The sequence below is a fragment of the Orycteropus afer genome, unplaced genomic scaffold (assembly GCF_000298275.1).
Source record: "Orycteropus afer afer isolate SDZICR_OR568_19922 unplaced genomic scaffold, OryAfe1.0 scaffold00196, whole genome shotgun sequence".
NCBI classification, from domain to species: Eukaryota; Metazoa; Chordata; class Mammalia; order Tubulidentata; family Orycteropodidae; genus Orycteropus; species Orycteropus afer.
This window is the reverse complement of record NW_006921783.1, coordinates 6,509,343-6,526,821: the sequence shown is the minus strand read 5'-3', so window position 1 is coordinate 6,526,821 and position 17,479 is coordinate 6,509,343. Positions and strand designations below refer to the sequence as shown.

At 38.6% G+C, this 17,479-nt stretch overlaps 1 protein-coding gene across 1 annotated transcript in view; it reads left to right on the top strand.

Annotated features, from left to right (window-relative positions):
* Positions 1–17,479, top strand: part of AP2B1 (adaptor related protein complex 2 subunit beta 1) — a 171,184-nt gene that overhangs the window by 31,342 nt on the left and 122,363 nt on the right. Inside the window, exons 5-8 of the mRNA XM_007947936.1 lie at positions 13,166–13,356; positions 15,363–15,584; positions 16,349–16,469; positions 16,597–16,692. Coding sequence (XP_007946127.1) covers positions 13,166–13,356; positions 15,363–15,584; positions 16,349–16,469; positions 16,597–16,692 — 630 coding nt within the window. The remainder of the gene's footprint in view (positions 1–13,165; positions 13,357–15,362; positions 15,585–16,348; positions 16,470–16,596; positions 16,693–17,479) is intronic.

The following is a 17,479-nucleotide window of genomic DNA, read 5'->3' as shown; positions in this document are numbered from 1 at the left end:
TTGTCTCCCTTAGTTGTTGGAAACCTCTGCACTCTCCTCTTACCTAATTCCTACCTGAAACCTGCCACTCTGTGGTCCCGGCAGCTCCTGGTCCCTCCTTTTCCTGGCTGTAGGGGGCTTGGGGCCTAACCTTGCCTCCTGCCTCTTTTAACCTGGATATCCTGTCACTCTGAGGTCTCCGAGGCCGCTCCCTGAATTTAGAGACCATTTAAAGAGTAGATTTGATGCATTGAACACTAGTGACCAAAAACCAGAGGAATTGTGGGATGACATCAAAAACGTCATCCTTGAAGAAAGCAAAAGGTCATTAAAAAGACAGGAAAGGAAGAAAAGACCAGAAAGGAAGAAAAGACCAAAATGGATGTCAGATGAGACTCTGAAACTTGCCTTTGAGTGAAGAATAGCCAAAGCACATGGAAGAAATGATAAGATAAAAGAGCTGAACAGATTTCATAGAGCAGCTTGAGAAGCCAAAGTCACTTATTACAATGAAATGTGCAAAGACCTGGAGTTAGAAAACCAAAAGGGAAGAACATGCTTGGCATTTCTCAGGCTGAAAGAACTGAAGAAAAAATTTAAGCCTCGAGGTACAATATTGAAAGATTCTGTGGGCAATATATTGAATGATGCAGGAAACATCAAAAGAAGATGGAAGGAATAAGCAGAGTTGTTGTGCCAAAAAGAATTGGTTGGTATTCATCCATTTCAGAAGGTGCATATGATCAAAACCAATGGTACTGAAGGAAGAAGTTGAAGATGCACTGAAGGAATTGGCAAAGAACGAGGCACCAGGAATTGACGGAGTACTCATTGAAATGTTTCAACAAATGAATGTGCCCCACTGGAGCCACTCACTTGGTTATGCCAAGAGATTTGGAAGACAGCTGCCTGGCCAACTGACTGGAAGAGATCATATTTGTGCCCGTTCCAAAGAAAGATGATCCCACAGAATGTGGAAATTATCGAACAATATCATTAATATCGCATGCAAGTAAAATCTTACTGAAGATAGTTAAAAAACAGTTGCAGCAGTATATTGACAGAGAACTTCCAGAAATGCAAGCTGGATTCAGAAGAGGACGTGGAATGAGGGAAATCATTGCTGATGTCAGATGGATCTTGGCTCAAAGGAGAGAATACCAGAAAGATGTTTACTTTTTTTTTTAAATTAGGATTTGGGTGAAGATTTACAGAGTAAATTCACTTTTCATACAGCATGTTTACTTATGTTTTATCGACTATGCAAAAGCATTTGATTGTGTGGATCATAAAAAATTATAGATAACATTGAGAAAAATGGGAGTTCAGAACACTTAATTGTGCTCATGAGGAACCTGTACATAGACCAGTAGGCTGTAGTTCAGACAGAACAAGGGGACCCTTCATGGTTTAAAATCAAGAAGGGAGTGTGTCAGGGTTGTATCCTTTCACCATACTTATTCGATTTGTACGCTGAGCAAATGATCCGAGAAGCTAAACTGTATGAGACAGACTGTGGCATCAGGATTGGAGGAAGACTCATTACCAATCTGCGATATGCTGATGACACGACTTTTCTTGCTGAAAGTGAGGATGACTTGAAGCACTTCCTGATGAAGTTGAAGATTACAGTCTGCAGTATGGATTACTTCTCAATATAAAGAAAAAAATTCTCACAACTGGGGGATCTCAGTAGAAGATCCTGGATAGAGTAGGAGAAAAAAACAAAAAAAAAATGACCAAGATTCCTGGTCTGATAGAGCCTGGTGGAACCACTGAGACTATGGCCTCTAGCTTCCTTTCAGGTCTGGAATTTAACTCACGCCTGTGGCTTCAAGCCAAACAAAAGACACGCATATGAGGTAAACATTTACATTAGGTAGATATACTCCTTGGAGAGATCAATCATGGGAGAATAGAAGAGCTGTGTATGCACAGGGAAACAGGGTAGGGGGCAGGTGTGCATGGGAGGGAAAGACACAGAGAAGAGGTAACTCTGGGGAGGACATGGGAGTGGAGCTGTTGCAGTGTGGTAAATTGCAGTCAATGTCATGAGACAGTGTATGTGAACTGCTGTATGGAAAAATGAATTTTCTCTGTAAACTGTCACCCAAATCATAATTAAAAAAATATATATATCCTCACAACTGGACCAGTAAGCAGCATCACGATAAATTGAAAAAAGATTGAAGTTGTCAGGGACTTCATATTACTTGTTTATACAATCAACACCAATGGAAGCAGCAGTCAGGATATCAGAAGACGTATGTTGTTGTTGTTATTTGCTGTCAAGTCGGCCCCAACTCATAGCGACCCCTCCTTGGGTTTCCGAGGCAGTGTCACTATGGAAGTAGGATTGCCCAACCTTCCTTCCTCTGAGTGGCTGGTGGGTTTGAACCGCCAGCCTTCTGGTTAGCAGTCAAGTGCCTTAGGCACTATACTACCAGAGTTCCTCAGACGACGTATAGCACTGGGCAAATAGGTTGCAAAAGACCTCTTTCAAGAGCAAAGGTGTCTCCTTGAAGACTAAGGTGTACCTGACACAAGCCATGGTATTTTCAATTGCCTCATGTGCATGTGAGAGCTGGACAATGAATAAGGAAGACTGAAGAAGAGTCTATGCTTTTGAGTTGTGGTGTTGGCGAAGAATGCTGAAAGTATCATGGCCTGCTACAAGGACTAACAAATCCGTCCTCGAAGAAGTGCAGCCAGAATGCTCCTTGGAAGCGAGAATGGCCAGAGTTTGTCTCACCTACTTTGGTCATGTTGTCAGAAGGGACCATTCCCTGGTGAAGGATATCATGCTTGGTAAAGTGGCGAGTCGACAAAAGAGGGGAAGGCCCTCAGTGAGATGGATTGACAGAGTGGTTGCAACGATGGGCTCAGATAAAGCAAGGATCATGGAGATGGCACAGGACTTGGCAGTGTTTCGTTCTGCTGTGCAAACGGTTGCTATGAGTCGGAGATGACTTGACAGCACCTAATACCAACATGGTTATAAAGTTAAAATATTACACAAACGTGAAATTAGAAATACATACTTCTCCTCATGCCAAATGTTCATAATATGGAGTTATGGAGCTGGTAGAATTTTAGACATGTCTGAGAGTGTCAGTATGTGGTAGACACTTGAGAAAAGTAAAATAGGAGTTAGTATGTCCAGTCTCTGTTGGAGTTCCCCAAGTGATACTTGATAGTTAAAGAGGAACAGCTCGTAATTTCTGAAGGCTTGAAGTGTTGAGTAAGTGGACTCATTGGAGGCTACTTTGATCTAAGGCAGACTGCCTACCTTTATATTTCCCATCATTGATTTGAGCACTTGTCTAGCTGTACTTTGAAGAAGCAAATACTTTTGTTTTCCTTCATGGAAATCTTTTCCCATGTATTCTCACTTCCTTTTTTAAAACCTTTGTCATTGGTTTTATTTTATCACATTACCAATTTAGAATTCTTTAAAATAAACTCACATGGGGAGAATAATTTTAGGGTTATAGAAAAGGAAATATAGTACAGAGAGTTCCCTTATGCCCTTTACTTAGTTTCATCTAATGTTAATTTCTTATATAACCATGATTCTCTTGTCAAAACTAAGAAATTAACATTGATGTGTTACTGTCAAGTACAGATTTTATTCACATTTACCACCTCTGATGTCCTTTTATTGTTCCACAGTTCAATCCAGGATACCAAATTACATCTAGTCACTTCTTTTATAAAGCATCAAAAGTACATCCAAAACAAAAACATGCTTTTTTAGCTGTGAAACGTCATTTTTCATCTAGTTGTGTTAAAAAAAGCACATGCTCCAGAACCAGACAGACTTAGCGTTGAATCCTGGCTTCTGTGTCGTCATCTGCACACTGATCACAAGTAGTGCTTATGTTACAGAATTGTTGTGAGCATTAAAGGATTGAGGGCTGGCAAAGCCTTTAATAATAACAGACATTTATATTCTATAGTAATTGCAGTGCTGTATATAAATGATTTTAGAAGGATTAATCTTTTGATGGCAATTTCTTGTTTTTGATTTTTGAAGCTGTTTAATTTTTTTTATATAGTTTATTTAAAGCCGGATGTGTTTCCTAGGTTATCTCTGAGGGCACTGCCCCCACAAATGAAGCTCAATCTATTTACATTATTACTTACCAAATCATTGCAGAATTAATTTAAAAATAAAAAGGCAGTTGTTCAAGGATATACCTTTAAAGCAATTCTCAATAACTTCCTAGAAACGGATCTGTTGTACATGCTAATCCAGTAAGTAGTACACCCAAAGATCAAAGCTCATTCAGTTCTTAGTGTTCCCTTTAAGATGATGTCAGTACTCTCAAAAGAGAGATAATAAGTAGTATAATATTGAATGTTTTGTTTGTGTTGCAGCGTATTTAGTGTACTTTTAGAGCTTATGGGCCAAGTAACTTCTTAGGAGACCTTGTGCCTATTTGTTATTATTTATTTGTAGTGTTTTAGCTTTGAGAATATTTGCATTTTATCAGGTCATAATCTTACGCTAGTTTAAATAATGACTTTTATTCTTATTTGTAAATCTTGTTACTATGTATTCAAACTTTATTGCCATAGTGAGATATGTTGGCTCAATTAGGTAGGTTTACCTCAATTAGATAGTTTTAGGAAGAATGGAAGGTTGAAATACTGAGCAGTATAGAATAGAATATGGTAGGCACCTATCAGTTGGCGTTCTAGACAGAATTTTGGATTGAAGCGCGAGTTCTAAGTTTTACTTCTTTGAGGAAAGTAGACAGTAAGATTCAGCTGAGGATCTCAGGATGCTGCTGAAACATACATAGGACAAATAGATGTTCCCTGTGCTTTAACATGTTATTTGAGGAAATTCCATAAAGGCGAGAACAAAATCCCTTAACTGTGGGTGATTTTTAAGAGGATAAAAATAAACCACCTGTGTATTTCATCATAATAGTTTTGTTCATTTATACTACTGCTTTCATTTTATTCACATCTTCAGAGGCACCAGCCAAGAGGATAGCAATTTGATAGAAAAACTGAAGCATATACACACACTGTTCAGAGTGTATGACCTTGAAGGTCATTGTTGGAAATGAAAGTCCTCTAAGTAGTAATTTAGTTAGTAGGAGGAAGTCACTCATTATGTTGGAAAGTGATATCTTTTTTGGGTCCTGTGACTGTAAAAATGAAATTATAATGCAGGATGAAAATCCAAGGGACAGGGAAGTGTGTGAGAAATTCTCATAAAGGAGCTTCTGTCTGTAACAGTTCACTAGAGTCCTTTTTCAGCAGGGTCATTTTAATTCTAACCATACCCATTGCTCCAGCCCATTCCATTTTTTTAAAAATGAGATCAAAATTTTTTCCTTAGAATTGCTGCATATAAAATAAAGGTAGCTTATAAATCAGATTTTATAGCTGAATAGTAAGTAAATCTTGCCTCTTTAAGTACTATGAGGGATATTAGCTCTGAAATATACGAAGCAGAAGAATGTATTTTTCTCCCTTGTATAAAATCTACATGTCATCATTGCCTGAAAGTAATGCTTGATTTTACTCTCTTCCTCCAGGCCTGATTTTTCTCTCCCTTTCCCCTGTTGAGGTTTGTAGCTCTTCCAAAACCAACCAAACTCACTGCTCTTGAGTCCAATCTGACTCATAGCGACCCCTCGTTAGGTTTCCGAAGTGGTATCACTACGGAAGTAGATTGCCCAACCTTCCTTCCGAGGAGTGACTGGTGGGTTTGAACTGTCAGCCTTCTGGTTAGCAGTCAGATGCCTTAGGCACTACACCTCCAGAGTTCCTTCATAGCTCTTGCAACTTATATAAATGCTGGAGACAGTATGCAGATGCTGGAATCAGGCACAGACTTAAATTCAAATTCCAGTGCTGTCTCTTTCTAGCTGTATGACATTAAGCAAGTCACTGAACTTCTTCTCTAAACCCTTTTTCTGTATCTGTAATAGGTAGATTTCAATAGTAACTATCTCAGAATTGAGAAGCCCTGGTGGCTAAAGTGCTCAGCTTCTAACCGAAAGGTTGATAAGTTGAACTCACCAGTGGCTCTGTAGAAGAAAACACTTGATGATCTGCTTCTGTAAAGGTTTGCAACCTAGGGAGCCCTGTGAGTCAGTTCTGCTTTGTCCTAGAGGGTCTCTGTGAGTCAGAATTGACTCGATGACACACAATGATAACATCACCTTCGAGTTGTTAGGAGGATTGATAATAAGTATGCAATGAACTTTAGCCATTATCTTCTTTTATCTCTCTGTGCAATTCATCCTATTAGGTTTAGTATAAAACAAAACCAAGCCTGTTGTTGTCGAGTCGATTTCAGTTCAAGGTGACCCCATGTGTTACAGAGTAGAACTGCTCCTTAGGTTTTTCTTGGGTGTAATCTTTTTGGGAGGCGTTCTCTAGGCCTTTCCTCCATCTATCTGCTGGGTAGGTTCAAACCTCCAACCTTCATGTTAGCAGTCATTTGCAAACCACTCGCACCAATCAGGGTCAAAACACAAATGGGCAAAAGACTTGAATAGACATTTCTCCAAAGAAGATATACAAATAATGAACACATGAAAAGATAGGATGTTCAATATTACTAGTTACTAGGGAAATACAAATCAAAACCACATTGAGATACCACTTCACACCCACTGCAAGGTCCCTAGATGGTGCAAACAGTTTGAATTCGACTACTAACCTAAAGGCTTGTGGTTCTAACCCACCCAGCAGCACAGTGGAAGAAAGGCCTACTGTTGTGCTTCTATAAAGATTATACTCAAGTAAATCCTATGGAGCTGAGTTCTACTCTGTAACATGTGGGTCTGCCATGAATTGGAATTAACTCTATAACAATGGGCTTGGTTTTAGTTTTAGGATGACTGTAACTAAAACAAAACAAAATGAAAAACAGAAAATAGAAGATATTGGCAAGGATGTGGAGAAGTTGGTGGAGGGATGTAAAATTAAATTTGTTTAGCCGTGTGGAAAACAATATGGCATTCCTCAAAAAGTTAAGCATAGAATTACTGTGCTACTCCTGCTGTTAGGTGCCATCTAATTGTTCTGACAGATAGTCACCCTAAATACAATAGAACGATACACTCCCCAGTTCTGCACCATCCTCACAGACATTACTTTTGAGGCCATTGTTGGAACAACTGTGTCAATCCATCTTGTTAAGGGTCTTCGTCTTTTTCACTGACCCTCTACTTTACCAAGCATGATGTCCTTTCCAGGGACTGGTTCCTCCTCATAACATGTACCTGAGATGAAATCTTGACATCCTCACTTCTAAGGAGAATATAACCAAGCAATCCATTCCTAAGTTTATGCTCAAAAGAGCTGAAAACATAGTCAAATATATGTGCACACAAATTCATAGCAACACTGCTTGTAATAGGCAAAAGGTGGCAGAAACCCAAATGCCCATCAGTGGATGAATGGATAAACAACATGGAATATACAATGGAATATTATTCAGCCATAAAAAAAAAAATGAAGTCGTGATACATACTGCAATGTAACTGAACCTTGCAACATGCTGAGAGAAATGTCAGACACAAAAGGTCACATATTGTTTGATTCCATTTATATGAAATATGCAGAGTAAATAAATCTATAGAAACAGCAATGTAGATTGGTGGTTGCCAGGGCTAGGGATAGAGAGGAATGGCAACAGCTGATTCATGGGTACAGGGCTTCCAGTTGGAAGGAAGAAAATGTTTTGGAACTATATGAAAGTGATAGTTACACAACACTATGAGTGTATTAAATGCCCCTGAATTACTCCCTTTAAAGTGGTTAATTTTATGTTATGTGAATCTTAGCTCAATTAAAAAAAAAAAAAATTAACAGAATCTAAGGATCCATAGAAAGGAGCTCTGGTGGTGTAGTGGATAAGGCATTTGGCTGCTAACCAGAAGATCAATGGTTGAAACCCACCAGCCACTCCATGAAGGAGATGTGGGCAATCTACTTCTGTAAAGATTTATAGCCTCAGAAACCCAGTGGTGGTTGCTATGAGTCGGAATCAACCTAATGGCAGTGAGTTGTTTTTTTTTTTTTTGAGGGTCCATAAGGAGCTATCAAAGAGAATTCCGTAGTTAAGGCAGTACTCTGTAAGTACTCAGTCAGTCAATAAATACTAAGTGTTTATGTGTATTTTTGTCTACATATGCTTTTATGTATGTGTGGGTATATATATGTTTGTATTTGACAAATATCCCTAAAGTAAACCTATATGTGATCAGATCTACAGAGGAATGTTTAGTTGCAGTTTCCCAAAGAGTTGTTGTTAGATGCTGTCAAGTTGGCTCTGACTCACATTGACCCTATGTATAACAGAACAAAACACTGCCCAGTCCTGCACCAGCCTCACAATCCTTACTATACCTGAGCCCATCATTGCAGCCAGTGTGTCAGTCCATCTTGTTGAGGACCTTCCCCTTTTTTGCTGACCCTCCACTTTACCAAGCATGATATCCTTCTCCAGGGAATGGTCCTTTCTGACAACGTGACCAAAGTAGATGAGATGAAGTCCAGCCATTCTCGCTTCCAAGGAGCATTCTGGCTGCACTTCTTCCAGGACAGATTTATTCATTCTTCTGGCAGTTCATGGTACTTTCAGTATTCTTCACTAACACCAAAACTCAAAAGCATCAACTGTTCTTTGGTCTTCCTTATTCATTGTCCAGCTTTCACATGCATATGAGGCAATAGAAAATACCAAAGGACCAAGAGGTCTTTTGGAGCAGATTTGCCCAGTGAAGTAAGTGTGATTTCTTGACTGCTGCTTCTATTGGTGTTGATTGTGGAACCAATATGAGAAGAGTAGAGCTTACTGTAATTGGGAGGCAAGATGAATAAATGTCTTTTTTTTTTTTTTTAATATTATGCATGTGTTCCTTTGTAGTATGTTGTTATTTGCCGTCGAGTCGCCCCCGACTCATAGCGACCCCTCCTTGGGTTTCCGAGGCAGTATCACTACGGAAGTAGGATTGCCCAACTTCCTCGGATTCAGCTTTTTATAAATCAAGTAATTACTTAGAAAACTCACTCTTTAAAGAACCCCTATTTATAAATCCGGCTTTAGGAGACTCTTGTTTTCTCTGTGGCATTATTTCCTAAGAGAAATACCAGTTTTTTTAAGGGAAGAACATCATAGGTAGTAATCTTAATTCATATTCAAAGTGATGGTTCAAGTGAAGGAGGCATACATGGTTAAATCAAGGTAGTTAGTATAAGGGTTGGATTTGCTCTTTTGTGATATTAAAATATTGTTTGGAGAATGCTCTCTAGGAGAAAATCTCAAATTCAATCTATTTAAAATTTATTTAAACTTTAAATACATGTGTATAGTATAGAATTCCAAAGATACAAAGTATAAACAGTGACAAGTAAGCCCTCCTCCCTGCTCTGTCTTTCTTACATACTCAGTTCTTGTCTGAAGTCATCTTTTTTGTGTACTTTATATTCAGTGTGACTGGCTTATTTGAAATTGCCATTAAAGAATGAGAGAAACATGGCTTACTGACCAGGAGAACTCCCTTATGGGCTTGCTTCAGTAAGTTCCTGAACACAGAACAGTCTGGATGTGGGGATGTAGGAGATAAAAGTGGAGAGTTAGGATGTAAGGAACTTCAAAGCATTTTAGTAGAATGGAGTTTGATAACTGGAGGGCAGAAGAACATCTCATCTGGTCAGTCAGTGTCTCAGTGACTACTTTTCTGAGCATGTAGGCTTTGCTAAACATAATTTTCTAAACTGGTATCTTTAAATCTTTTAATTAGACTTAGTTTTCTTATTTTCTTTCTTGTTTTAATGTGATAATAAGTGGAAATTGCCATTTTAAACACCAGAACATATACTTCATTAACTGCATTATACACTTAGTTTAATTTCTAATTGCTTATGTTAATAGCAGAGGGATTCTAATTGCTCATTCTGTTCAGCATCTTGTTCTCTTTCTTTTCTCTCTATTGCTCTTTTTGATTTCTTTAATTCTCCCCTTTTCTACTTCTGCATTTCCTATTAACAGACTTCATAACTTTTTATTTTAACATGGAGAGAGTTTGACTGGCAGAAGTGATAAGTTGTGGTAGGAAGTTTATTTTTGACAAGACTGGTCATTTGTTAGAAGTGCTAGATTGAAACAGGCATTTGGTCTTTCAATATGACATTTTAATCCTTTATATATTATAATAAGGTCTATCTAATGTATTGTGCCCAGGAAATACCATATCTTCCCTGCACATAAAGCACTAAGATGATGGAGGATATTATTACTTCATCATTGCTTGCTGGTAGAATTACCAAATAAAAATTAAGGCATATGTGCTGCTATCCAGTATGTAAATTAGGTGATTATTCCTGATTCACTTAATAACAACAAAATACTATATCCGTAATCACACTTGCCAAGTGAGTCTTTGATTTTTCATATTAAAATCTTTGTTCTAATTACCAGATTATAGCTGGAGATGATTCTATTTGTGGTATCATTTTTCTCTGCATAACAATGGATACATATTTTTAGACATTTAATTTCTGGGTAAAATCATATGGTGGGGTAATTTGCAGACTACCCAGATAATATAGATATTAAAATAATAGCTAAATTGTAGCCATTATATTTCTCCTCTTGCTTACCAAAGAATAATCATGTAACTCTTGGATTCTCAAGCTTTTTAAGGGACTTAAAACCCCAAAATCAAACTCATTGCCATTGAGTTGGATCCGACTCATAGTGACCCCTTCTTGGGTTGCCAAGGCGGTATCACTACAGAAGTAGACTGCCCCAATCTTCCTTCTGAGGAGTGGCTGGTGGGTTTGAACCGCCAGCCTTCTGGTTAGCAGTCAAATGCCTTAGGTGCTACACCACCAGAGCTCCTATGTAAGGGACTTAGGAGGAACTAATAATGCATTGACATTTTGACAGTCTTTTCAGTACATATAATTGCTGAAATTGTTATCTCCCATCAGATTTTATGTTTAAAGAATGTTTATATTCAGCCTCACCTTAGTAATGGTTGGTAACAAACTGGGATCCTCATTGCAAAATGTGGTTTTAAACTCACTTGAATAGGACCATAGTAAAGATTTGTGTGTGTGTGTGTATGTTTATAGTCTTTTGTAATTCATTTACACATTCATTATTTGTGCATTTGGTAGTTATTTTAGAAATAATCTGTAATTTTTATACAGAGAGTTGTTGAATTTTCATCTTGCAGCTGGTTTCCTAGTTCTGTTAGTCAGGTTATAAGTCTACATTTTTATCTTAGGTAGCAGTTTTTCATTTATCACAGCATGTGAAAGAAGGATACATTTGAGATACCATATTCCATTTTATCCAGTACACTGCTGACTATGAGATGCATTATTATTTTATGTGTCACTGTTGTTGTTGTTATGTGCCATTAAGTCAGACCCAACTCATAGCAACCCCTCCTTGGGTTTCCGAGGCAGTATCACTATGGAAGTAGATTGCCCCATCTTCCTTCCGAGGAGTGGCTGATGGGTTTGAACAGCCAGCCTTCTGGTTAGCAGCTACCAGAGCTCCCTTTATGTATGACTAGGAAAGAAAAATCCTTATTAAACTGACATGCCATCAACTATAGAATGTATCTCAATTTCAGAGGTGTTAATGTGAAAAAATATACAATTTGATGAATTATGGTAATATTACCACCTTAGATTTGTATAAGACTTTTTAGAAATCACTTAGGCGTATGTCATTGGATTTTGTCTTCAAACTGAAACTAGCCTCTGAGGTAGATTAAATTATTCCCCATTTTCAGATGAGGAAACTTAATTTCACGGAGACGATGTGCTCTTCCAGCACTGTATACTAGTGAACTATATCTCAAACCCATATTTTCTCACAATCTAAGATTTGATTAATGATCTAATTCCCCCATCATACACAGACACCTATAAAATTTGGCCTAGATTTTTCCCTCTGCTCTACATACGTATTTCATATTTAGATGTCACTGTTTTAATAGAAGTTCATATACCTTGATTTTATTGATGGTTGTGAGTACTATTAAAATGGCTAATGTATGCTTTAATAGTAAATCATGTGTGAGACTCTGCTATTACATGAACTGTTTTAATGCCAGGTTGCCTGGTGTGTTAGACTGAATTCTCTAGAGAAACAAAAACCAGCAAAGCTTATATATATATATAGAGAGAGAAATTTATCTTAGGAAAATGGCTTTCAAACGTATAGAAGCCAGCAAGTCCAGAGTCCCTGAAGCAAATGTCAGGCTGGAATCTTTTACCTGCAGGGGGCTGAGGAGCTCAAGGTTGGCAGGCAGTACACCGGCTCTTGACTCCAATGAATGACGAATCCAAGATCTCCAGGCCGAACGGTGCACTGCTCACTCACGGACAGTTGTAGGCAGCACAACAGAATCCCGATCCATAGAAGAATGTCCCTCTTCCCAGAATGTCCCTGGATATCCTGGAAGCAGGCCACACCCATAGGGAAACTCCCCTTCAACAGATTGGCCATTCAGAACACAGTCATCCGACCCCATCATGGGAACAACCATACAGAACTGGGGTCCAGCCAAGTTGACACACAGCTCTATCACACCTGGCATTATTATATACCATTGCCATGAGTTGATTCTGACTCATAGAGACCCCATTGGGTTGCCAAGGCTGTAAATCTTTACAAAAGCAGACTGACCCGTCTTTCCTCTGTTGAGTGGCTGGTGAGTTTGAACCACTGACTTTTTGGTTAGTAGCCAAATGCCTTAACCATTACTCCACTAGAACATCTTCACATTATGATTTTGTTGTTGTTATGTGCCATCGAGTTGGACCCAACTCATAGCGACTCCTCCTTGGGTTTCTGAGGCAGTATCACTACAGAAGTAAATTGCCCAGCCTTCCTTCCGAGGAGTAGCTGGTAGATTTGAACCACCAGCCTTCTGGTTAGCAGTTAAGTGCCTTAGCCACTACACTAACAGAGCTCCTTACATTATGATACAGGAAGCTGTATAATGCCGGCACTGGCAGTTTTGTGTGTGTTTTGAAAGCACTTTATCTCTTTCTGTATGATACATAAAATGTTCAGAAATGGTTATGAGTTGAGATCTATGAAGTGATCCTCCTGAGAAAATTAATGAAGTATTTATCTAAGTTATACCATTCTTGGTGAATCAATGTCATATTTCTTCTTTCCCAGGTGGTGGCTAATGCTGTCGCAGCGTTGTCTGAAATCAGCGAGTCTCACCCAAACAGCAATCTACTTGATCTGAACCCACAGAACATTAATAAGCTGCTGACAGCCCTGAATGAGTGCACTGAATGGGGCCAGATTTTCATCCTTGACTGCCTATCGAATTATAACCCTAAAGACGACCGAGAGGCTCAGAGGTCAGTCTCTTTTCCTGGATAGTATCAAGAAGTCTTGCTTCACTCAATAAGTTCTAGTGTCTGCTATTAGAATAAGGGCTGTTATGTTGAGGAAGATCATTGGCTTATGAGGTAGGTATTGTTATCTCCAAGGTGGTTTCTCAGTGGATTTAGGGACATTTTAGATGGTGGAGTAAACCATGCCAATAGCACTTTCTAAGAGCTGTGTTTTTTCGTTTCTTGTTTGAACAGTACAGTTACCACCTGCTAAAATCCCCATTATCACTGCCTTACATCTCCTACAGAGCAGGTCTAGCTATTTGGCAAGCAGAGGTCATTGAGTGTCCCTCTCTGTAAAGAACTTTTTACTCTATTAGATACATAGTAAGTAGCTTGATAACTAGTTATTGAGTTTAACTATACCTATAATTTCTTAGTAGAGAAAGTGTGTTGGCTCCTAGGAATGAGAGTCAGCAGAATATATGACGCTTTCCATTAGATGTGGAAAACGTGTCTGTCTGAATTTCGAGCCGATTTGGAAGGCACGCCTGCATTATTCTGATGGTAGCAGCTTGACCCTCTGTCACCTTAGTGTTACAAATTTTCTTTGACTATCAGAAATTGACTACAAAATTTCATATGCACATGCACACAGTTTACAGAGTTGGAATTATCACTAATTTTTTATTGAGCATGTTGTTATATAGGCATTGTACTAGGCAAAGTAGTTCTGAAGAATTGTTGGCTCTTCATTAAAGTTGACATATTTTAATTGTGGTAGATAAGAACCTTCCTTGCCTGCCTCAAGCTGAATTCCAAGCTACTAGAATGTAAGTGCTCTTCCTTTGGCTGGGAAATATTCCCTTTGGACTTAGCTCACTCTAATAATTTCTTCCCATCATTGAAAGTATAAATATCTTCTGGAAAGAACATTACCTACAGTTTTAATTTCTTTTGACTACTGACATACCACACTCATTCATTCAGCAGTTATTTGTTGAACTCATGCTGTGTGCCAGGCACTGTTGTAGGCCCTGAGGGGTACAGCAGTGGACATAGAGCACTTACTCAGAGGGATCAGAATGAGGGTGGGAGACAGTAAACAAAATTAATTATGTAGTATGTAACATGTCAGATGATGGTAAGTGCTGAGGGGAAAGATAAGGTGGAGAAAGGATCTAACGAATGCTGGACATTTGGATATGAGAGGTTGTAGTTTTAAAAGTTTGGCCAGGGAAGGCCTCACTGAGAAGGTGGCATTTGTATAAAGATCTAAGGAGGTCAGAGAGTCAACCATGTAGATACAGAAGAAAGAGAGAGAAACAGCCTACATGTATCCTTAGTTGTTCAAGAGCTATTAAAATTAGGTTAATTTCTGGAAAAACCCTCAACACATAATTAAATATATAGGATTTCTTGAGTCATTTAAATGCAGGTGGCATGGGTAGGAGAAGGGGAATTTTGGGAGAATATTGCAATGGTGTTTGTTTATTTTAAATAAAGAAACCTTTCAAAATTTTCTTCATATTCCTGAGTTGAGGGGTTGGATAGTTTTCTCTGCCAACCCACCTCCACTTACATCTCATGGAGAAACCTTCAGCCACAAGTTGGCTACTCTTTCTCACTATGAAATAACCCACAGATTGCTTAATTTGACTTCCTCTAGGTTGAGGAGAAAGGGGCTGTGAGGCAGGGAGCCCTTACATAATGTGGGGAGACAGAGAGGACTATAAAACAGGAAGGTAAATGGTGTGAGTTTCAAGTGTTTGGGGTATTGCTAGTTTCCTTCATTGTAAACATCCCTTACTCCTGATTTCCTGATGTCCCTGCTCTGCCTGTAGTTTGCTGAGAATGAAGCTTCTGAAATGTTGGATCCCAGTTTTACCCAAGCATGGAGCTTTGATTTTTCTAACTGATTCTCTAATTTCTTGATATTTGGGCCCTGGGATTTCGATGCATCACCATATAGAATGGATTGAGTAAAGAAATCGTAATTCAAGATACTGATTTTTCTTTTCTTCTCCCAGCATCTGTGAGCGGGTAACTCCCCGGCTATCCCATGCCAACTCAGCAGTGGTGCTCTCAGCGGTAAAAGTCCTAATGAAATTTCTAGAGTTGTTACCCAAGGACTCTGACTACTACAGTATGCTGCTGAAGAAGCTAGCCCCTCCACTTGTCACTTTGCTGTCCGGGGAGCCAGAGGTGCAGTATGTTGCCTTGAGGAACATCAACCTAATTGTCCAAAAAAGGTTGGGAAATAATTAATTGGCGATTAAAGTATTTGTAATTTTGAGTTTAATTTAATAATATTCTAAATAGGCCAGTGTTATGCTCTTTTTAATTTAATGTATGGAAATGAAAATCATGTATGGCAGGACAACTTGCCAAGGATCAGGAGGTTAGCAATTGATATTGAATGTTCCTATAATAAATACCTGGTGTTACTCTGCAATTCATTTTATTTTCTGAAGAGTTTCTTTGTGGTATACTGGCAGCGGAGTGCTTAACTACTACACTACCAGGGCTCCTTGGTGTACTACATGTTGTTGTTGTTGTTGTTTGCCGTCGAGCCGGCCCCGACTCATAACGACCCCTCCTTGGGTTTCCGAGGCAGTATCACTACGGAAGTAGGATTGCCCAACCTTCCTTCTGAGGAGTGGCTGGTGGGTTTGAACCGCCAGCCTTCTGGTGAGCAGTCAAGTGCCTTAGGCGCTATGCTACCAGAGCTCCTTGGTGTACTACATAGTGCCTATTTAATATGGTTCAGTCTGTAGTTTAGAGTGAGATTGTTGTTACTCCAGCAGTTATTCTTGGCAATATGTACTCTGACCCTTAAAAAGGATGAAAAATAGTCAAATGAAATGAACAAGAATAAAGGGATATAGAAGGTGTTTGTGACTCTTTTTCTGGGGAAGAGGAGGTGGCAGAGAGGCATAGCTTAGTGATACAGACTCAGAAGAATCTATTAAGATATGCCTTTACCTTCCTTATCTTGTGTTTCTGTGTACCACAGGCCTGAAATCTTGAAGCAGGAAATCAAAGTGTTTTTTGTGAAGTACAATGATCCCATCTACGTTAAACTAGAGAAGTTGGACATCATGATTCGTTTGGCATCCCAAGCCAACATTGCTCAGGTTAGACTTCAGCAGATTCAAGTTTATAATGACGTAGATCTTTAGGTCTGACCTTTGGAAGAAGCTAAGCCATGAAATTCCTGTTTGAGAATCCTTACTGATTATCTACTTCCTGAATTTTTAATAGGTTTTGGCAGAACTGAAGGAATATGCCACAGAGGTAGATGTTGACTTTGTTCGCAAAGCAGTACGAGCCATTGGACGGTGTGCCATCAAGGTGGAGGTAAGTGTCTGATGATAGTTGTGAACACATATTACAGTATTCTGACTGTTCTTTTCATTCCTTTCTTTTAAATACATTTTCCATTATTATCAAAAATAGTCAAGCACATAGTTAAAAGAGTAAAGAATTTTTAACGAAAAACGACTGTCCCTGGTCGTTTCCTACATAGACCCTATTATCAGAGGGAATAGTTTTTTTAACTCTTCAACTATTTCTGATTTTAGTTATTCTTTTGATTGCTTCATATATAGTGTGCTTATACTGTTACTTATGGAGTTACTAGTAATAGACATTACTAATTGCCTTTGTGTTATGAGATAAATGTAGTTCATATACTTCTCATTCCCATCTCTCCCCTTTCCTATATTCCAGTATAGTTGTATCATAAATTTTTTAATCCTTTATTGATTGTCTTTGTAAATTGAGATAATATTCCTATATTTTTTTTATGTTGTTTCTTACGGCTATGTCAATATGTAGGGCCATGTAGTATGCAATGATTATATTTATTTTTTTAATAGAACTTTTCTTTTTTCTGGAGTTTCTATAATTGCCTTTTTTTTTTCTTCCATTGTGTATTTCATTGCACTCCTGTCTTCTTCCAGCTCAAGCATAATATTAGAATCAATAAGCCTCCTTCTATCCTAGACCCTCCTGTCTTCCAATTCCTCTTCTTGCTTGCATGCTCTTTGGCTTCTGCACTGCCATTATCCCTTAAAGCCTCTCTTTATTGTTCTTTCATGTTTTGGGTACCTTTTTTTCGTAGCATTCCTTTTCCTTAATTTAT